Genomic DNA, 24,082 nt, shown 5'->3' on the forward strand with positions numbered 1-24,082 from the left:
CTCAACGGGAAGCCACGAAAGATGCTGGTGTCATTCCTGGCCTTAATGTAATGCAAATAATTAACGAACCAATCGCTGCAGCTCTTACATATGGTCTTCATACCAGTGCAAATTGTGTTGAAAATAGAAATATTTTTATTTGTGATATTGGTGGTGGAACTTTTGGTGCCTCTCTCATCACACTCAAGGGTGACAAGTTTGAAATAAAGGCAACGGCAGAGACAAAATTTGGAGGAGAGGATTCTAGTGATAGAATGGTGAACCATTTTGTGAAGGAGTTCAAAAGGAGGCATGGAATTGAAGTTACTGGAAATTCAAGGGCACATAGGAGGTTGAGAATTTTGCGTGAGAGGGCAAAAAGGACACTTTCTTATTGCACTGAGGTCACAATTGAAGTTGATGCTATATGTTAGGATATTTACTTTCGTCCCTCAATCACTCGGGCTAAATTTGAGCAACTCAACATGGACCTCTTTGAAAAGTATATGAATACCGTTGAGAGTTGTCTTACTAATGCTAAAATAGACACGAGTAGTGAAGATGATGTCGTACTTGTTGGTGGCTCATCAAAGATTCCCAATATGCAAAATCTTCTACAGGACTTTTTCAAGAAGAGGGTGAAACTGTTTGATCATGATGAGGCTGTTGCATATGGTGCAGCAATCCAAGCTGTTTCGTTAAGCGGAGGCCTTAAGAATGTTCCAAAGAATGTTCATCAATATCTTACCCGGATGTCTCTTGCAGCAGAACCAATACTTGGAAAAATAGTGATAAATAAAAAAGTAAATGTTACGATTGAAGATAACAAATCCAGTGTTATGATTGATTTTCAAGAGGGTGCTGGAATGACAGTTAGTATTCCTGGTTCGTATAATATCTCACTTCCCGATCCTGCTTTTGAACTTCCTATCAACATCTGCTTTGCTGCAGATTTCGATAGTATGTTAAATGTCTCTGCTGAGGTACAAACTGTTTCAAAAGATATCATAATAACCAATGAAAATGTAAGGCTGGAGTTACGAAACCGACTCAGAAAGCTATGTTGGAGTTTCTAATTTTTTTCTTTTTAATTTTTTCATTGTTTCCTTTTGTGAATAGACTTCAATTTGCAATTAACCGATATCTTATTTTACAATCGAATATAAACTTGCATTCGTGATCAACTTATTGCTGCCTAAACTGGCAATAAGGAAATCATTTCCTGATAAAATTAGTGCAGAATCTGCAAAGGGAGCTGTTTGATATTATCGGGTTAGCGAGGCATATTAAGGCAACACAAAATTCCAACAAACTAATGAAATAATTTTTGAATTAGCTTTTGGAACAGTAATTCCTATAAAAAAAAATCAAATAATGAACTAAACTAAAAAACAAGTATCTAATTCATAGTTTCAACTGCAACAATTTAAAAAACCAATTGACTAAACAAAAAATTAAACATATCTACCAATAATTTGTTGGAGTATACTACTCACAATCTCCTTTAGATGATTTTCAAGAACATCTATTTCCCTCTGTTGGGCACCGTCAAGCAGATCTGTGGCCTTAGTAATTGCACGATCAATCCGGTCTTTTTCTTTTGATGATAGCTTTACTTTAACCTCCTTCTTCTTTAGAGCATTCTTGATATTGTAAACACATAAATCTAATGCATTCATCACATTGGCCTTCCTTAGAAATTTCTCATCTTCAATGCGGTAATTTTCAAGTTCTCTGATCATTTTTTTAATTTCTTCAGATGACAACTTTTATTTTTCATTAGTAATTGTAATCTTTTTCTTACTACCAGTGGATTTTTCTTTAACAGAACCGATTAAGATGCCACTTTCATCGATAGCAAGGCTTATCTCAACACGGTGACCACGAGGAGCTGGGAGGATAGAAAGTTTAATAGAACCAAGCAGATTATTGTCGCTTGCTCTTAATCTCTCACCCTCATAAACCCTAATATCAACAAAATCTTGGTTATCTTCAATTGTTTCATGTTCCTTTGTCTTCTTGAATGGAATGCTAGTGTTCTTAGTAATAAAAAAATCCATGATATCACCATTTTCTAATACACCAATTGACAATGGCGTAACATCTCGCAACACCAAGTTTGGAACATTCTTAAAATTAACCATCACATAACATAGCAGCCTGGACAGCTGCACCATAAGCAACAGCCTCGTCAGGGTTGATGCTCTCGCATAATTCCTTCCCTGTGAAAACCTCTTGCAACAGCTGTAGTACTTTTGGAATTCTAGAAGAGCCGCCAACAAGGACAACATCATGGATAGAACTTTTGTCCATCTTGGCATCAATAAGACAACTTTCAATGGTTTTCAAACACTAATCAAAAAGATCCATATTGATTTCCTCGAACTTGGCACGGGTGATTGATGTAAAGAAGTCAATGTCTTGAAATAAAGAGTCAACCTCAATGGTGGTGAAAGAAGAAAAAGATAAGAGTCCTTTTTGCTCTCTCGCATGCCGTTCTCAACCTCCTTAAGGCTCTTGGGTTTCCAGTAATGTCCACCTTGTTCTTGTTTTTAAACTCTTGTGCAAAGTAGTTCACTATTCTATTATCAAAGTCCTCTCCTCCGAGGTGAGTGTTGTCAGCAGTGGCCTTCACATGAAAAACGTTATCCTCAATTGTAAAGAGAGACACATCAAACGTCCCACCACCAAGGTCAGTTCTCTTGTCAAGGCCATATGCCAAAGCAGCAGCTGTTGGTTCATAGATTACCCGGATGACATTAAGGCCAGCAATAGTACCAGCGTCTATGGTGGCTTTTCGATGAGAGTCATTGAAGTAAGCAGGCACTGTAACAACCGCATTCTTTGTGAGGACCATAGATGATATTTATTTCCTCAGCACAAAAGTGCTTATCTTGACCCTTGTAATTAACAACAATCATGGGTTTGTCGTCATTGACCCCAACCACCTTGAATGACCATAACATAACACCATATCATTCTGAACAACAGAATCACTAAACTTTCTACCGATTAACCTCTTAGCATCTAAATATAAAATAAATTCATATTAGTTATTTCTCATCACATAGTTTTTCACCATACAATTGAGACTACAAAAACTGCATTTGAATAAGATTCTCAACGATATAATAGTCGTGACATGACTGCAAAAGCTATTTAAAATCGTCATAATAACATTAGATACATAATATTCCCGCCGTCCCAAAACTTTGGTCCATTTAATGAATGCTTTAACTTTTTGTAAGGGTATAAATGGTAAAATATCATTAATTGTGTCTTGGTTTCTTAAAAAACCAAAGTTTTGGGACAAAACTAAAAGACTTAAATATCACATTCGTTCATGTATGTATGCACTTTTGTGGTTTTATTCGCTGTATAACGACTGCGTTTGTAGCTAATTGGTAGCTACCAATTAGCTCAAAGTACCAATTAGTTACAAACGCAGTCGTTTTTTAACGCGAGAGACGAAAATTAACAAGATTTGCACATTCGGTGACGTTTTTAAAACGATGGGGACTAAAACCAAAAAAGCATACATACATGGACGAATGTGATATTTACGCCAAACTAAAATGCTAAAAGACCAAAAATTTGAGACGGAAGGAGTAGTATATTAGAGAATAGGAACTTACCAAAGACAGTGTTGGTTGGGTTAGAAGCAATCTGATTTTTTGCAGCATCACCAATCAACCTTTGATCATAGGTGAAAGCAACAAAAGAAGGTGTAATTCTGTTGCCTTGATCGTCGTGAATAATTTCGACTCGATTTTGATCATCAAGCCACACAGCAACACAAGAGTATGTTGTGCCAAGATCACAGCAGGTCCTTCGTGTTTTGTGGCCACCATGATATTTTTGTAGTAAAAAACTAAAGAACTCAGAAAAACAAAAGCTAAGTGCGAAGAAAAACTCACAGTTGAGAAGCCACACGCTAGGTCCTTCGTGTTTTCCTCTCTCCCTTTCACACTAACCCAACAGCTCCTTTTATGTATACAAATAAAACTCTTTGTTATACGACTCTGTGTGACAGAAATTTAACACATTAGCGACGGATTCCTTTCCTCTCTAAATTTAATTTTTCTAGTAGTGGTATATGTATACACATGATTATGCATAAATTAGCAAGGCAAATAGGAAGACAAATATTCTCACTATATATATATATATATATATATATATATATATATATATATATATATATATATATATATATATATATAATTGTTACAAACTTGAGAATTCATTTCATAAATATAAATAATATAAAAAGGACCTGTATATAAAGTGTTAATTTGTTGAAAGTGGAAAACCAATTCCATGTCTTTGAGTAGGAAATGCAACAAAACACCAATTCCAACCGGCAATGCAGTAAGGATTTCATGCATCTCATGTGAAGGTGAAGGAAATAAGCACTTTACCACATTATTATCAAACAATGCAATTGCACAAAACACCAAGATTGACATAATTGCATGCATGAAATCAATGAACCGTAGTTGATATTTTTCATCAAGTTCATGTGGAAATAATTATACATTTTTTGCTTGAATATAGTTTTGACCACTCAAAGTTTATAATTGTGCGATTTCAGACCCTCAAGTATCAATTGTGTGATTTTAACTCCTCAAGTTTCACAATTGTTCAATTTTAAAATCGATCAATTGAAACTTGGGGACTATAAAAGCGAACAATTGTGAAACTTGGGTATTAAAATTGCACAATTGTAAAACGTGTAGGGTCTAAATTGCATTTAAACCTACATTTTTAGAGGGGTCCTAGTGCACACAACCTCATTCCCCCATTAACATGTGTAGAATTCATAAAAGAGCAACGTGACTTAACCATTATTACACGTTTTGGAGTTGAATTTGGATCATCTCCAATTTTCCCTCATGTTTTCTCTTCTTTTTATTCTTTGTAATTTATCAACCTTTATATTAAGAAAAATGAGAGAAAACATGAGGAAAAATTGGAGAGGATCCAAATCCTTTGGAGTCACAGGGGTCCATTTGTTGTCTAGGCCCCAAAATATATATATAAGAAACATTTCACTTTTTAGATTCATTGTAGAATGAATGTATTTAGACTATATTATTGTCTAGATACATCAATTTCACAATGAATCTAAAAAGTAAATTTTTTCTTATATATAGGACCGGATGAAGTATTCTTTAACTTATTTTTATTACCATGATGATTACGCTTGACATCATCGAGTAAGAAAAAAAGTCAGTGGGTTTAATTGTAAGTCTCACAATAATTAACAAAAAAAAAAAAAGAAGTCACACGAATAGAACATCACTCCCGCAAAAATGTAAGAAACGGTTATGATGTTTTGTTGAAAAAATAACAAACTTACAAAATTACCCTTTTATTTAAAATTGATTTGAGTTGGATAATTTTGTATAATTGAAATAAAACGTGTATACGTTGCAAAAGTATTACATGATATTGTAGGGACTACTTGTTAGCAAAGTATGATATCACCATGTAAGATCTTCTTATGTATGTTTTACTATTTAAAGTGAGGAAAGAATATGCTTATAATATAATAAAGTTTTCTTTTTCATTAATTCAGCAAAAAGATTTGCACTATATCTTGACCCAAAAAAAAAGATTTGGATATTAATTCCATGTTACGGTATTAGCTGGATTATAAAAGGAACGTGATACATGCTATTAAAGAAAGAACGTCAATTGCTAATGACATTGTGAGATGCTAAGTTTATTTATTTATCTATCTTATAGACATTCAATTCTTTTAACTCTTAACTCAATTAGTTCAAACAGTTGAGCTACACATCCCATTCATTGTGAGATGTTAAGCGTACTATGTCATCTATGTTAGACAATTACCGTAAATGTAATTATAAATATAGATAGAGGGATAAATTATGATTTGATTACAGGAATACAGGAGCTTAAATTAAAATGTTGGATCAGTTCTGTTACCAGATAATTGATTTCAATATCATCTGATTGCATGCAGTTAGCATATCTAAAGTTTTAGTTTAAACTTCAAATTTGATTTTTTCAATAAATCCAAAATTTGAACTTTAAAATCTAAACCATCATATATTAATCGGACAAATTATGGTCCAGTTTGGATTAACTTATTTTTGAGCTTATGCAAACAGCTTATGCAATTTTTACTTATTATTATAATTTTGTCGAGATAGTTTATGATAAAATAGTTTATAAAAATACAATTTTCACTAGTGTGAACTTATAAAATAACATAAAACCTAATTTATATTGCATAAGCTGTTTAGATAAACTAAAAAAATAAGTTAATTCAAACGGGGCCTATATCCGACTGACTTCGATGAAGTTAGAAGGGTCTTAAACGGTGCACACAATCTTAGTCCTCTGCATTTTACGCATGATCAACTAAAGATTGTTAGAACGACTCTGTCTATATAAATTTGACCCAAAATCATGTTGAAGGTACGTTTCATTCATATTGTTCACATAATTCACATGGCAGTATGAAAAATTGCACAACCAGCATTGATTGACTTTTGTAGAATTCAAAAAAGAGAAGCGTGACTTGTGATGTGTTTGCATTGAACCGATGAGTAGTACTGTATATAAATAGCAAGCAGAGCACCCTTTAAGTTCATTCATCGCAGAGCACAAGTTTATTACAAACATTAAATTAAATAACACAAATCATCATCTTCAATTTCATTCTTATTATTAATTCAAATGGCTTCTAAAAATGGCTTATACAATGCAACTGAGCTTCTCCAAGCTCAAGCTCACTTGTACAAAGTCATGTTCAGCTTCCTCAATCCCATGTCTGTCAAATGGGCCATTGACCTTAAAATACCGGATATCATCTACAATCATGCCCAACCCATTACTCTTTCCGAGCTTGTTTCAGCTCTTAAAGTTCCACAATCCAAACAAACATGCGTCCAACGACTCATGCGATTATTAGCACACATTGATTTCTTTGCAATTGTCAAAATTCAAGACAACCAAGAAAGATATGCTCTTACTCCAACAGCACAACTTCTTGTCTCTGGCACTGATCATTGTTTATCTTCCATGGTTCGGTTTCTAAGCACTCCCATTCTCGTTGATTCCTACAATCATTTGGGGAAATGGACTTCTGGGGAGGATCTCACAGTTGTTGAGACTGCATTAGGCCCTGAAAGTTATTGGGATTTCATTCATCAAAATTCTGCATACTTGAATACTTTTAATGAGGCTATGGAAAGTGATTCTCGTGTTGTCAGGTTGGCATTGAGTGAATGTAGGTCTGTTTTTGAAGGGATTGGTTCGTTGGTCGATGTTGGTGGTGGAACTGGAAACACAGCTAAAATTATATGTGAGGCGTTTCCAGACCTCAAGTACATTGTCTTGGACCTTCCACAGGTTGTTTCTGGATTAGTAGGAAGCAACAACTTGAGTTTTGTTGGTGGGAACATGTTTAAGTCTATCCCTCAAGCTGATGTTGTTTTGCTCAAGGTATATCATTCAACAAGAATTATGATGACACCCTTTTTCTTGTCTTAATTAGATGTTATACTCTAATTAGTTAAATTGTTTTCTCAAATTATTGTCAATAATTTTCGTGCATTAGTGTCGCGTTTGATGTCTGCATCTATAGGACTGTTCAAAAAATCAAAAACTGCCAATAACTTTTGCTAATGATATTTTCAAATTTCCTAATTTTCAGTTAATTATACCAATAGCAATTTGGCAAAATTCGGTTTAAAAAAGTATAGTTTGGTTTTTGCAAAGTACTTCTATTTGGAACCACAGAGTCGGTACACCTGACATTTATACGATTTAGGTTGGGATGAACAAATTTTCTTCGGTTTCCTTTCTCAACTAAACCACGAACGTTCCTACTCGTTAATGGTTGTGGTTCATAGCTCATACTAGTACTTGTTTTGAAATTAAAATATAAGTTCAACTCTTCATTAATGTAGTATAAATATCATTAGCAAAAGTTATTGGCAATTTCTTATGTAATATTATATGTATTACTATTTTTGCAGTGGGTGCTACACAATTGGAGTGATGATGATTGCATTAAGATACTCAAAAATTGCAAGGCTGCTATATCAGGAAAGGGGAAAGGAGGAAAAGTGATCATCATAGATATCGTAATAAATGAAAAACAAGATGAACATGAAATGACAGAAGTAAAGCTTTTATTTGATGTGATTATGATGACCAGTCTCAATGGAAAAGAGAGAAATGAAAAGGAATGGAAGCAACTTTTCTTACGAGCAGGCTTCAAAACTTACAAGATATTCCCTACATTTGGTTTTAGGTCTCTAATTGAGCTTTATCCTTAGGCCTTTATTTTTCTTTTTTTGTTTTCACTACCAGTATCCGATCCACTGGACTGCCTAATCTGGTCCGGGGGTCGGTTCTAGTATCAAATGATTTCAGCCCCCTCACAATCACAATTGCGGAGGATCTATCCTTAAGCCTTTATGTAATTTACATCATAATTGTTTTTTATTGTGTCATAATAGAAGTAAAGCTTTTTTTATTGCGTAATAATAGTTGTAAACTCAAAACTACAATTAGTAGTGACATTATTTTCTCAAGTTAAAATGCAATTCAGTTTGTAGTACCTTGCACAAGTTATACCAGATTTTGACGTTACAACTTGATGTTATGTAAAACTTGTTTTATTCAATAAAGTAGAATTGAAATTCAATTCTATTCATATACATTAGAATATGTAAATTAGAATATAACAATATCTTCTATATTTTACCGAAGTCCACATTGCCCTCTCTTTCAAAGGCCACGCTAGTTTATTGCTATAATGTCGGCTCCATGTATTTCTCCGGAAATCCTGTGCGTGAGAAAGTTACTCGTGCCCAAATTCGTATGTTACATGTCCCTTCACGATATCAAATAGCCGACATCTTTACTAAGGGCCTCGCACGACAACTTTTTGATGATTTTCGACTTAGTCTCAATATCAAATAGGAAGGCAAATACTCTCACAATATATAATTGTTACAAACTTGAGAATTCATTTCATAAATATAAATAATATAAAAAGGAACTATATATAAAGTGTTAATTTGTTGAAAGTGGAAAACCAATTCCATGTCTATGAGTAGGAAATGCAACAAACAGCATGCTACACAAAACACCAATTCCAACTGGCAATGCAGTAAGGATTTCATGCATCTCATGTGAAGGTGAAGGAAATAAGCACTTTACCACATTTTGATCAAACAATGCAATTGCACAAAACACCAAGATTGACATAATTGCATGCATGAAATCAATGAACTTTAGTTGATATTTTGAATCAAGTTCATGTGGAAGTTTTGCTGATCCATCAATGATCCATAAGCCTTTAAATGTGGCAAAACCATAACATATGTTACCTTTCTTGTCTCTGAAGCTATCAGTGAAGCATAGTAAAAAGCATGAGGCACCACAGAGTGATAAAAGCGATAAAGTCATTAACTTGGTAACTGAATCATCACATTTACCTTGGTTTGTGAATATTGGTGATAGAAGTTGGAAAGATAGGACACTGCCTGTTGGTAAAAGATTTGCTAAGTGTGCTGTGCTTTTACATGTTTGATTGATGGTTCTATGAATAAGGTTCTTTTGTGGTTCTATAACATCCATGTTGTGGAGAAGTGGTAGCTTTTGTTCATCATATAGGTGTGATACTTTAACATTCATGATTTAAAGAATTTTTCAGATGCCTAATTTTCTGTTTTGCTTTTATCAGCTTTTGTTTTGATGCATAGGTTTGTTAAAAAGACATATTTTCTGTGTAGATGGAAGTTGGGGGGATGTATGGGATCTTTATATGCAATAATGAAAATTCAGTTGAATGGTAAAAGCAAAAAAAAAGAAAAAAAGAAATTGAGTTGAATGGAAAAAGGATTTATGTTTGTCTATAAGGTCTAATTCAACTGACAAATATCAAGATTGCTAAGTTGGACACCCGAGACCTCACAGTGGTGTGTGCGTTTCTGGTGGTGAATGTCACTTCGCGGCTAACCAAAACAAAAAAATGGGATTTATATTTAGAATTTAGATACATTTACCTAAGTGAGCTAAATAATAAAATTGAGGCTAAAAATGATCTTTGGAGACAAAATACCATTGAGTAAAGCAATATTTCGTTACCCGAAATTGTATGATTCGAACAATTTAGTACTTCAAATTTACGAAATAGAAAATTAGTTTCTTAAATGAAAGAAAATAAATCAATTTAGTTTCTTCATCAAAATATTAATGAAAGACCTACCAATCGTTAATTGGTCCAATGGTAGCGCTGGACTTGGTAGGGAGGACCACGGTTCGATCTCTCGCAACTGCGATCAGGATGGGGATACACCCGCTTGATGCCAAAACTGACCCCGAATCAGATTAGACAGTCCAGTAAGTCGGATACTGGTGGTGAAAACTATATGTATATATATATATATATATATATATATATATATATATATATATATATATATATATATATATATATATATATATATATATATATATATATATATATATATATGAAAGACCTACATATTAACTTGAATAATCTCTTCTTCTTTTTTTTTTACGGTAAATGGTTTATCTCATTTCATTCATATGAGCAACTTCATTTGCTTGTCTCCTGATGAACTTAACATGAGAGTTCACAAGAGTAGAAGCTAAAATAGTTCTACAGTCACCTAAAATAGCACCAAGATCAGAAAAATAGGTTCTTTTGCTATAAAGACTATCTACTATCCTTTTACCATCCATCTCAAAGTCTATTAACTTGAATAATCTCTTGATTGCAAAATCAGACTAAATTGTAGTGCTAAATTTGCAAAATGACTAAATTGATCGACGTTATTCATTTTAAGGAACCAAATGCTATTTCACAAATTTGAATAACTAAATTGGCCGATTCCTACAATTTTAATGACTAAATTGTTGATTTACTGAAATATATATTCCAACTACTACTTGGAATTTTTTTTCATATAGAATCAATTCTAAAGACAAAGAGAAAAACTAAATTTTATGTTTGTGGAATTAATCTACCCCTCATAAAGTTTAATCAAACCTAATATGAGTGAAACCAAAAATAGGGAAGGTAAGGTAATATTTGTCATTACTTGTCAAAAACACCAACTGATAACTTGATATATCAGATTTTAACTTAATTTGTGGTTCTTTTTTTACCACGGCTTAAAGTTAGTTAGTTGTAAAAAAGGTTATAGCTTTATATAGTGGATGTTGCGTGGGATTTGAATCATTATTAACTTCTGATGAAGTGTATTGAAGTTTGGTAGCAGAAGAAATTTTTTGCTGAGACGCAATGACTATAAACTAACTGGGATTTGCATGGTATATGCTTTATAAGCACATGATGTAACGTGAGCTCAAAGGTTTCATGTATGCAAAGGCTTAAATAGATAATCTTGATTTTGGTCCGGCCAAAAGTATTCTGCCTAATTTAAAAAATTTATTTTCATTTACTATAATTAATAAGTTGTACTCGTCTAAATTCAGTACAGTTTTTCATTTACCGTGTATGTAATCTCCGTATTCCTCACTTCTCCACCACATTTAGAGTATCTAAGGCTACTTGGCCAAAACAAAAATAAATAAAAATATACTCCTCCCGACACATAATAATGGTCAGAATTGTAACAAAATTTTATCACATAAAAATTGTAACCTTAAATTTTTAATACTAACACTTTTTCGAATTGTACCCTTAATTCCAATTTATCATTCTCCACTTTATATTCATGACAATTGAAATACACTAATAGTTAAAGATGAAATTTCTCTATTCTTTTTTAAGTATCGTTTTAGCATAAAGCTCTTCAACCAAGGTAGTCGATCATTTTATTCTTTTTCCATTTCTACCCTCATTTAATCCACCATTTACTTTCTCTTTTCAAATAATTTTTGTTTGGCATCAATTCTCTGGTTCTCAAGGAAATGGGACCCCGGTAATCCAGAGTTCGGCCTTGAGGTTAAGAAAATTTGACCAAGAATTATTTCCACCAGAAATCAAACTCGAGTTCTCCCGAATGATCCATCTTATGGGGTGCTCATCAACCACTTAAGCCTATGTCTTAGTTTCTTTCCAAATAAATTTGGCATATACATTCTTACTCTTTATTAAATTTTATGGAAAATGTGAAGGGGAGTCATTAAGAAAGGATATAATTGATAACTTATACCTTAAACTATATCAAAACGACACTCAAAAAAATTCTTCTAAAACAACACTTAAAAATAAATGGGGGGAGTAATTATTAATATTGGTTGTTTAAAAAAAAATGAATATGAATAATTTGATAAAATCATTGTTCTCTTTAATTGTTTAACTCTTTTAACCCTTAGTTCAAACTAGTTGAAGAAATATCTCCCTCTCACCCATACACTTACAGAAATGTTATTCAAACACAAAGCCCAACAAAAATACAAACAAAAATATGTTACTAATTTTTTAATTTTTTTTTGTCAAAAAAGAACCTTCCTTCTTCTCCGAGTAACCCACCTTCATCCTTCCATCACCGGCCGTCAACACCACCACCATCACCGTTAGCCTCGCCACAGATCTGAGCAGTGTCGGCGTCTCTATTTCTTTCACCATCGTTAGCCTTGTCATGGATCTCTCATCATGTTACCTCACTCACTCTCCACTGGATCTGTGTCTCTCTATCTTTCTCTCACGCGTTCTCCGATAGTGAAGCTTGGTGGTGGTGAGAGTGGTCTGATGCCGTGACGAAGGACGACATTGCGGTGATGGTGAGAACGGATGGTCTGGCGGCGGCAGTGACGGTGAGATAGATCGGACGGTGAGCAAATTTGGTGGTGGTGGAAGAAAAAGGAAAGGGAAAGGTGAACAGTTTGGTTTGACAAAATTGTCCCTATTTTTATGAGCGAAATGACAAACATACCCCAATTTTTATGAACAGTAATATATTTTTGTTTGTATTTTTGTTGGGCTTTGTGTTTGAATAACATTTCTGATACACTTATCCCACCCTTACAAATGAATCAATATTCCAACTTTACCCCTTTGCCATTTAACTTTGTTCACACATCAAATGTTCTAGTATGTAAAAGTGCTCTAATTTTATAAAATTTATTGAAATTTTTTTTAAAATATTTCAATTTATTTTTTATGAATTCCAATTTTTTAAGTTTACCAAAAATTTACCTCTTAAAGTGGATAAGTGGAATGTTTGGGATTCAAATCCCGGACTATATATATAAACGCGATGTCTCTATCAACTAAGTTAAACTCACATGAACTAAGAAAAACATTTTTTTTGTTAAAGAAACGACAAAAAACTCGAACCAATCATCAATATTTTTTTTTTTTGAAGAAGGAACCAATCACCGATTAATGCTGACACCATGCAACCGAAGAGGGATGAGGCGACTGAGGTTGGTAGTGGGAAAGCTTCAGGTAGTGATTGGTCAAATAATATAGGCTTTAATGCAGTTTTGGTCCCCCTATTTTTAATTTCTTGAAGTTTTGATCCCCCTATTTTAAAAACCAACTTTTTGGTCCCCCTATTTTAATTTCTCTTGAGTTTTGATCCCCCATTCCATTTTAGGGTCAATTTTGATGACATGTCAAGGTCATTAATGACATGACATTGCACACTTAGCAAAAATATTATCCATGTCATTAATTTTTTATTCTATTTCAATAAATATGTTTTAGAAATTAGAAAATTTATAAGAGAAAAAATAAAAAACAATTATGAATTACTATATAATAATAATTTTATTTTTTTTACAAATTGTTATTAAAAAAAACTCATCTCAAATTATTCATACCATATTATCGTTATCATGAGAGAATCATCATCGATTCATCATCTTTGTCCTTGCTTCTAATCTTTGTTATTCAAATTCAAAAAAAAAAAACCCTAATTGATTTATTCTCAAATTGATCTATTCCCAAATTGATATTGAATCTAAGAAAAAATAAATCTGGAAAATCTTAAGAACCCATGCAACATCATCAGTATCAGTATCAACATCAACATCGGAAATTACATATCGCTCAACCCATTCACTCTCCCTCTAGAAGTCTTCGGCATCCCCTCATCGACATTAATGTCCTCTTTCTAATCGATACTGACAGACAACATCATCGTCATCACTCTATTTTTTATTGTTGTTATTCAATTTGGTATTTATCTTATTTTATGGATTAAGGTTTGTTCTTCATTTATTTTCTGCAACTCAATATTAAAAATGTGATCTTCCACTATTTGAGTTTTGGGGTTTGTTGTTGTGGATGAAACCTATTTTGATGGAGTGAATGATGGTGTTGATAGAAAAATATGATGAAGGATGGCGATGGTGTTGAATATGATTAAAAAGAGAGATAAAAAATATCAATCACTAATTAATATATTTAACTTTTTTTATAATTTTTTATAATTTTCTTAATATTTAAAATATATTTATTGAAATGTAAGAAAAATTTAATGACATGAATATTGTTGGGCCAAGTATGCAATGTCATGTCATTAATGACCTTGACATGTCATCAAAATTGACCATAAAATGGAGTGGGAGACCAAAAAGTTGATTTTTGAAATAGGGGATCAAAACTTTAAGAAATTGAAAATAGGAAGACCAAAACTGCATTAAAGCCAATAATATAATATTGTGAGACAGATAGAGTAAAGATATTTAATACATTTTTCTACAAATGGAATTGAATGCATTTAATGCATTTCAATAAACAATAAGGACTCAATACAATGTGAAAAACATATTATTCCCTACGTTCCTTTTTAAATGTCATTTTAACATAAAACTCTTTAACCAAGATACTGGGTCATTGGAGTTTTTTTTTGCTATTCTTTTTTTTTTGGTCGCTATTCCCTACGTTCCTTTTTTTCCCGCTATTCTACCTACACTCATTTTGAAAAAAAATATATTGCTATGTAGTAAGAAATATTTAAATAAGAAAGAGAAGAATCCACAAAATTAGGGAATTTGACCAATAAAAAATTGGCTAAAAATTCTTGAGAGAGAAAGTGATTATAATTTGTAAGAGTTAAATGTTGCCACATAAGATTCTTCTCTTTCTTGCATAAATTTTTTTTTACTAAATATTATTTTCCTTTGAAAAAAAAATGTAGTTATTGAGAAAGAATGAATTAATTTTATGAAAAATGTGAAGTATATCGAGAGAATAAGAGTATAATTGACAAATTATAACTTTAAACTATCAAAACAGTTAAATAGGAACACAATAATTCTTCTAAAACGACACTTAAAAAAAATAGAGAAAGTGATAAAATAAAATGGGACAATCTAATAGTCTTTCCTTTATAAAGAAAATAAATAAACAGTTCGGTAAGGGGCACGGTTAGAAAACCAAATTTTCCACTTCTCTAATTAGTTGCTACTAAAGACATTAATTAGTAGCTACATTTAGAGTCACTAGAATATTTGATATAAAAAAATAAAAAATGAACTCCTTTTGTCACATTAATTGTCACATTTGTGACAAAATTTGCCCCATAAAAATTGTCACTTTATATTTTCAAACTAATCCCCGATGCACTTTTTAAAGACTTTAAATAATAGCTTTTAATGAAAATTTTATTTTATTTGAAATGTTTAACTTTTAAAATAAATAGTTTCTTTAATTAAAATCCTTAAAGAGTACCCCAGAGGAACTCCTTAATAGTCAAATACGTATTTTTACATATGGAATTAAAGGCATTTCAATAAAAGTTAATGACTCAATATAAAATGGAAGATAATAATGTTGAGGCAAAATGCAAAATCTCAATTTGATGTTTTAAAGATAACAAACATCTTAATTATATTTTAAATGTAATTCTGATCTCATTGTTATCTAACAAGTGCTCTTGAGTGTTTTAATTAGCCATGAACAATTAAGCTTCTAATATCAATGATATTCATTATGTTTTGGCAAAAAGAGAAGCTGCAGGATCAGTCTGAGAATGATCTCTGGTTTAAATGCAACATTCTCTTCATGAACAAGAATAAATGCAAAAGCACTTATTTCATTAAGTCAACCATATACAAGACAAAGAAGCACTTTTATCTTGGTTTTAACTCACAAGATCACAACAGTTCATGAACAATTAAGACAAGGAATAATTGGAAGAAAAGTGACTTTCCTCTTTGGACAAAGTTAATGATCAAGCATGTGCAACATGATAAATTGTCAAGGCAACATCTCATCAGGTGGATCAAGAGTGTTTAGACAATGATTACATAGACCAATAACGATGAGACAACACACATTCAACTCATAGTTGTCATGTACCTTCAATGTCATTATTTAATGAACATTCTCCAAGAGATTAATGTTTAATCAAGAAAGAAAGTACATGGAAAGGACAAGTGAATAGTTACACAAGGACATCACGGCTGCATTCTCTTCACATTACAGCTGGTCACAGTTTTGCATCATTCTCTATTTGAAGATCAAGTGTAAAAATTCGCCCAGATTGGAGAACACTCTCAGAATGATGCTGAGAATGACTGTCCTTTGCTTTTGAAGTTGCAAGCTCATCTACAGTTGGCCAAAACGTGCCTAAATGGTCTATAACGGATATACTTGGTGAGGAAGTAAAGAACAACTATCCACAGCCTATTGCAAGCTGTCATTATGGCTCTTTTATTTGAAAATATGAAGAACAGCAGAGAGAACGTTCTGAGAAAGAATAGTCAGAACTTATCTACTCAACAATTCAGCATGAGCTGTCTATTTTGAAGCTACTAGCCGTTGGAAAACTTCCTTTGGGACCAAGGAACTGAAGACTCAAGGTTCAACTATAAAAGGAAGGCTTTGGCAACATTGAAGAGCAAGAGTTTAATCTACAACAATCAATCTACTTGTCTTTGTGATACAAGTTTTCAAGCTCTTCTTTAAAGATCTCTTTCACTCCATATATTGTAATATCATACTAGGATCAGTATCCATTTTGAGTGAACAAAGAGAGATTTTATTGTAACTAGCTTTTCAACTTAGTTTGAGTGAGAAAGCTTTAGATCCAAACCATTATCAAAGTTGTAAAAGATTGGCTCAATTCAATACGTAACTATTGATTGAGTGACACCTCATAAAGTCTAGGAAGACTTAGGTAGATCAAGCAAGTGAATCTTGGAAGATTGTGATCTTGGATTAGATCAAAGAAGAAGTGTATCTTGAGATCGGTAGAATCTCTTAGTGGACAATCTCACAGGAGCGTGGGGACTGGAGTAGCCCATACTATTAAGGGGTGAACCAGGATAAAATTATTGTGTCTCTTATCTCCCTTAAACTCATATTTATTTTATGCAAACACAAACACACACAAATCACTTATTGTTTTGTTTGCAGCTCAGAGATCGTTTTAAGATCATTCTCCTAACTTATATTATTTATTCTTAGATCATTCTAACGTATGTTTTGATATCTAATTTTTAAAGGACAATTTTTAAAGGTTCACAATTCAAACCCCCCTTTCTTGTGAAAAACTTTGCTACTTCAAATAATAATATAAATGGGACACTCGCTAATAGTTTTTTTTTTTTTTTTTGTGCGTAAATCGGATATTCTTTGCGTGCAACCACAGAAACTAATCCCTCGAGTTTTGTGAGATCCAGATGGGTGACAAATTCTCTCTAAAATTTTTAACACCGCAACATGCCCAAGAAAAATGACCCGCAATTGGACTATTTACTCTTTTTTTTTGAAGAAACTAAATTAGCCCACCCAAACTGGCGCCAGAGAGAATCGAACCTCAGACTTCAAGAGGAGCACACTCCCAGGTCCCAAGCCAATACCAATGCACCAACCCATGTGGGTTTTGGACTATTTACTCTACTTGTAACTAAGAGGGAGGTCTATGTTATTGCTATACCCAATCCTACTTGCTATATCTTAGGCTAAACTTCCAAATTCCATTCCTACGTTAATACTTTAATATTTAAGTACTCGAGTTCTTACCATTAATTCCTATAACTGAGATCAATATTAGCCTTCATTGTTTCCAATTGTTTATATCCAATATGCCAGATTGCACATGAATTTAATCTACATTTTTAGTAAAGGATTGCACTGGAACCTTAAAATATGTGTCTTGAGTAATAAATAGAAATTTTCAAAACAGGGCAGATTCGTTTAGCGAGTTCAATCTCGCTTAGCGAATTTGACAGGACAGAACCCAGTTTGCAGAAAAAACAGAATTTCTCAAAATCAGTCCTTACTCACTAAGACTCATTTTAACAGTTCCAGGGCAGAGAAAATGTCATTTATAAACAGTAGATTAAAACAATAAACATATCTAACACATGCATTAACATTTAGGGCATTAATCTTTGACTAACTTGTATCTAGCTACTTACTAAAATTTTATCATAAACAGGACAAAATTAATCCTAGCTAACCTATCCAGTTCCAACTTCCAATCAATTTACATGCATTAAGGATCATTTTTAGGCCATACATAACAGCACAAAGGGGAAAGTAATTGATCACTAAATATGAGTTCATAGTAAATTATCCTAATCCTAATACTTAATCCATCCAAATCCCAACCTAGACATAGAAATGAAGGGAACATAAATATGGGTAGGTTGTCTATCTAAAGGAACTCACCTCAAGTAATGATAAATCTTCAATTAATAGCTATCATGGATATTATTATAAGAGTTAGAATTTGAACACCAAATTCTTCAATTATTCACACTTAAAATGTGTGAATCTAACTAAATTACCACACGATTTAATTATCCCCTTAACATAACTTCCACTAAAGTTTGGTCCTTTAGCAATTTTCTACCAAGTTTTTCATAGAAGGCCCAATTTCTTTTGTTTTGTTTCCATAGGTTCATTTCTCAGTAGCTAATTATAGTCGAGGTGTCAGACATTGAATGTGGAATGTGGAATGTGGATATCTCTCTTGGTTAATATTTGAATTTTGATTCGTTATGTTGTTAAAGTCTAACTCATTTTGTTAGACTCAACCCTCTTGTTGCCAATGAGATTTGTTGTACAACTTTTTTTGGGTATTTAAATATGCTATAACAACAAACTAAAGACAACTACCTACTCACACAAGTTTGATATTTAAGTATGATTTCTGCATAATTATGCAGAAGATAATGCAAACTAAATGAGATCAAATTGGAGGGTTTAGGTCTTGAAATTCTAAGTCCTAATTGTTCCAAGAGCATAACCCAACTACCTAAACCACTTGTAATTTTTGAAATGACTCATATTTAGACTTATCACAGCATAAACCAAAAGATATTTATACTTACAAGTGAAATTTGTAACTATTTTTACTTATCGGTAAATAATCTGGCAAGTATTTGTAATAAGGCTCGTGTACTTCCATTAAAAAGTAACATTATACTCCACGCTGAAGTCAATATATGATTAAGCTGGGCGAGAGGTTTAGAATGAGACATACCTTAATAAGTGACAATGTGAGGCTTATATAGAAGGAGGTGGTATTGGGATTGGGTCAGCCCAAAATCTACTCCATAACACTAATATTTTTCTCTCTGCAACAAGATTGAGTAGAAAGTCAAATCTGGTAAAGCTGAAGTATGGAACTAAAAATTGTGCTAAAACCATTACATCAATTCTAATCAAACTAGAGCAGAATACTACCTTAACTTCTAGTCTTGAATGCATACAACAATAGAGCACAATAACTATATAGTCCCACAATGCTTTTATGAATGTTGATAGTATCCTTTTTCTCTCAAGACCAGCATACGATCGTATAGTCTCTATAACTATATAAAAAAATTTATGAATGGACCATCCTATCCGGTGTTACCACTTGTAGGCTCGACAAGAACAATCTTTTCAACCATTTGATAGTTATGAAAAGAACAATCATCTCAAGAAAAATTGAACTTTAGAGCATACATTCAACAATATATGGACAACACAAATGTGGTTGAACAGGTCAACTTAAAAAAAAAAGCCCTTGGAAATACATAGCTTCTCTATATTACAGCAGTGCAATGCTGTTGAATCTATATTACAACAGTGCACTGCTGTTGAACAAAGCTTCTCTCTATATAAGAATTTACTAACAAAATATGGTCTTTGTAAACTTTGAATCTATCCTTGTGTCCACAAATAATCAAAGAGAAAATTGAGCTACACTAAATGACAGTAGAATCACATTCCTATCTATGCAGACAATTTAAACATTGTGATTTTAAAAAATTAGCATACACCTCTATCATAAATTTGAGAGGTGAAACCCAAGCTAATAAAAGAATGTAGAATTTCCCAATAATCATGCAATAAGGAGTCACAATACAATTGCAAGAAAATGTCATACTAAATCCAATTACCAAATCCAAGACTTGCATTTACAATTATCAACACAAATCTAAGGCTATCTGATTGATACACACAATCATTTTATCCGATTTTCATAATAAGTCAACAAAAAGAAAAAGATTAATCAGAATATTAGACTTTCATCATAAGTCTGCAGTCAAAAATATTGACAGATACACTGTCCACCATATAATGCTTTCTAGAAATAACCTCCCTTTGTGATCCCATTGAGAATTTGATACTGCCCAATACAGCAGTGAGTACTAAATTGGAAAAGGTAGCACCGAGTACTAAACACATTTACAGTTCAGTTCCCATGCTGTGTATAGTAATTAATGGTTGTGATCAATCCAGGTGCACTGCATTTAATGTTTGTGTATCAAACATTTGCATTTAAATTTTGGATTCTGAGTCTCTGCATTCATATTTACAAGTAGATATTTATAGTAAAATTCATATTGCTTAAACCAACTAGATATATTACTCAGATATACCACATAATTCTATTATCCGCCCTATATAACAAATTCAATCCCCTCTCTTCTCATAACTTACCCCCTTGCCCTATTTGAATGATTCTAAGTGGACCTTGGACAATTGGGACTACAAGGACATACAAGGTACCTACCGGAAACCTTATTAGTAAGCTAATCAAACACAAGCATACTCCACTTTGCATTTGCAAAATCATTTCATATTTTAGTTACAAAATTGCATTTAGGGAATAGGGTCATCAAAGCACAATAGATACCGTTCATGCCTTTTTTAATGAAACCTCAAATACGCATATACTAGTTTTAGTTAGTGAACTCCTCCTTTCGTCACATATTAATTGTCACATTTGTGACCAAATTTTGTCCCATAAAAATTGTCACTATATTTCCAATTGCAGAGACTAATCCCCTTATCAACTCTTTAAAACTTTAAATAGTCAAATACGACGATTATTATGAGATAGACGCATATTAATACATATTTTTACATATGGAATTAAAGGCATTTCAATAAAAGTTAACGACTCAATATAAAATGGAAGATAATAATAAAATAAATGGGACACTCGCTAATTTTTTTTTTTTTTTGCGTAAACCGGATATTCTCTGCGCCCAACTACAGAGACTAATTTCTAGAGTCTTGTGAGACCCAAATGGGTGACACTCTCCCTAAAAAATTTAACACTGCAGCATGCCCAAGGAAAATGAACCGCAATTCGGCTATTTACTCTACTTGTAGTTGTAACTAAGTATTTAATTAATCTAAGAGGGAGGTCTATGTTATTGCTCTACCCAATCCTAATTGGTATATCTTATATGTTAATACTTAATTCTTATATGTCAGATTGCACATGAATTTAATCTACATTTTTAGTAAATGATTGCACTGGAACCTTAAAATATGTGTCATGAGTAATAGATAGAAATTTTCAAAACAGGGCAGATTCGTTTAGCGAGTTCAATCTCGCTTAGCGAATTTGACAGGACACAACCCAGTTTGCAGAAAAAACAGAATTTCTCAAAATCAATCCTTACTCCTTACTCACTAAGACTCATTTTAACAGTTCCAGTCCAGGGCAGAGAAAATGTCATTTATAAACGGTAGATTAAAACCATAAACATATCTCAACCCATGCATAAACATTTAGGGGATTAATCTTTGACTAACTTGTATCTAGCTACTTACTAAAATTTTATCGTAACCAGGACAAAATTAATCCTAGCTAACCTATCCAGTTCCAATCAATTTAAGGATCATTTTTAGGCCATACATAACAGCACAAAGGGGAAAATAATTGATCACTAAATATGAGTTCAAGATGCATCAATTTAAGCAATTGAGAGAAAGTTAAAGGGAACCTAATTCTCATCAATTTCATAGTACATTATCCTAATACTTAATCTACTAAATTGTGTGAATCTAACTACTAAATTACCACACGATTTAATTATCCACTTAACATAACTTCCACTAAAGTTTGGTCCTTTAGCAATTTTTCTACGAAGTTTTTCATAGAAGGCCCAATTTTTCTTCAAGTTTTTTTGTTTTGTTACCATAGGTTCATTTCTCAGTAGCTAATTATAGTCGAGCTGTGAGATATTGAATGTGGAATGCAGATATCTCTCTTAGTTAATATTTGAATTTTGATTCGTTATGTTGTTAAAGTCTAACTCATTTCGTTAGACTCAACCCTCTTGTTGCCAATGAGATTTGTTGTACAACTTTTTTTCGGTATTTAAATATGTCATAACAACAAACTGAAGACAACTACCTACTCACACAAGTTTGATATTTAAGTATGATTTCTGCATAATTATGCAGAAGATATTGCATACTAAATGAGATCAAATTGGAGGGTTTAGGTCTTGAAATTCTAAGTCCTAATTGTTCAAAGAGAATAACCCAACTACCTAAACCACTTGTAATTTTTTAAATGACTTATACATTGTCCACCATATAATGCTTTCTGGAAATAACCTCCTTTTGTGATCCCACTGAGAATTTGATGCTGCCCGCCCATGACCCTCCAACAATATATAACAAATAGGGTAATTCCTCATGTCCATCCCCAATTGGAAAAGTTAGCACCGAGTTTTCAAATATACCCCATAATTCTATTATCCGACCTATATAACAAATTCAACTCCCTCTCCTCGTAACTAACTCACCCGCTTCTCAAATTTTCCTCTTCGAATGACTCTAAGTGGACCTTGGACCATTGGGACTACAAGGACATACAAAAGGTAACTACCGGAAACCTTATTAGTAAGCTAATCAAACACAAGCACACTCCACCTTGCATTTGCAAAATCATTTCATATTTTAGTTGCAAAATTGAATTTAGGGGTCATCAAAGCACAATAGATACTATTCATGCCTTTTTTAATGAAGCCTCAAATACGCATATACTAGTTTTAGTTAGTATTATCAGTTTATTTTAAGGTAAAGTATGTACCACTACGACCTTATTTCATCTCCAATTGATCTGTTGGATACCAAGATTGCTAACACTCATTTAAATATGACTTCTACATAATTATGCAGAAAATGTTTGTAAACTAAAGGACACAAAATCTGAAGGTTTAGGTCTTAAAATTCTAAGCCATCTTGCATCATCACCTCTGATTTTGTTAACTAACTATCCATATACTTTTATAATGATCTAAACAACTTGTCATTCTTGGAATGATTCGTTTCAAGTATTATCAGAGCATAAAGCAATTAAAGTATGAGGTGTTAATTCTTATAACCCCCTTCTAAAAGCTGCAAACACAAACCTGATTATGCAGATTAAGGGAAAGGAAACGAGCTAAGTTGTTAGAAGATAGGAGGTTAGAGTTATCCTTTCCTTTCTTCACTAGGTCTCATCTCATTGTACTTTGCCTTTCAGGATCTTCTCCAAATACCAATTGGGCCTACAAGGACATATAAAGTACCTACCTGAAACATAATAAGTAAGTTAATCCAACACAAGCACACTCCACTTTGCATTTGCAAAATTACTTCAGCTTTTAGTTGCAAGATTACATTTAGGGAATAAGATTATCAAAGCACAATAGATACCATTCATTCCTTTTTGTCTTTAAGGCAACAACTAGATTTCACATCAGGCGTCATCCAAAAACTTTGGGTCAACAAGACACTCAAGTCGCACTGCATTTTGCATTTGCAAAATCACTTCATATTGTTGTTGCAAAGTTGCATTTAGGGACTACGGTCATCAAAGCACAGTAGATACCATCCAAACCTTTCTGCTTCTTTTCATTGCTTTCTGCTTCTTCA

The 24,082-nt window shown here is 32.8% G+C and overlaps 2 protein-coding genes and 1 pseudogene across 2 annotated transcripts; 1 reads left to right on the forward strand and 2 right to left on the reverse strand.

Moving 5' to 3' along the window:
- Window positions 1–1,343: 1,343 nt before the first annotated feature.
- On the reverse strand, window positions 1,344–4,448 carry LOC123914698 (annotated as a pseudogene).
- A 2,170-nt stretch (window positions 4,449–6,618) lies between these two features.
- On the forward strand, window positions 6,619–8,315 carry LOC123916699 (isoflavone 7-O-methyltransferase-like). The gene is made up of 2 exons (XM_045968213.1): window positions 6,619–7,458; window positions 7,995–8,315. Exons 1-2 carry the CDS (start codon window positions 6,691–6,693, stop codon window positions 8,295–8,297), a joined length of 1,071 nt encoding a protein of 356 aa, XP_045824169.1. The 5' UTR covers window positions 6,619–6,690; the 3' UTR covers window positions 8,298–8,315.
- A 724-nt stretch (window positions 8,316–9,039) lies between these two features.
- On the reverse strand, window positions 9,040–9,663 carry LOC123914699 (protein DMP4-like). Its single transcript, XM_045965881.1, has one exon. It carries the CDS (start codon window positions 9,661–9,663, stop codon window positions 9,040–9,042), a length of 624 nt encoding a protein of 207 aa, XP_045821837.1.
- Between the last annotated feature and the right edge of the window lie 14,419 nt (window positions 9,664–24,082).

This window comes from Trifolium pratense, linkage group LG3, assembly GCF_020283565.1.
Source record: "Trifolium pratense cultivar HEN17-A07 linkage group LG3, ARS_RC_1.1, whole genome shotgun sequence".
NCBI lineage: Eukaryota > Viridiplantae > Streptophyta > Magnoliopsida > Fabales > Fabaceae > Trifolium > Trifolium pratense.

Coding starts and splice junctions, on each gene's coding strand:
- LOC123916699 (XM_045968213.1), top strand. CDS start 6,691: ATGGCTTCTAAAAATGGCTTATACAATGCAACTGAGCTTCTCCAAGCT. Junction 7,459..7,994: donor CTGATGTTGTTTTGCTCAAG/GTATATCATTCA, acceptor CTATTTTTGCAG/TGGGTGCTACACAATTGGAG.
- LOC123914699 (XM_045965881.1), bottom strand. CDS start 9,663: ATGAATGTTAAAGTATCACACCTATATGATGAACAAAAGCTACCACTT.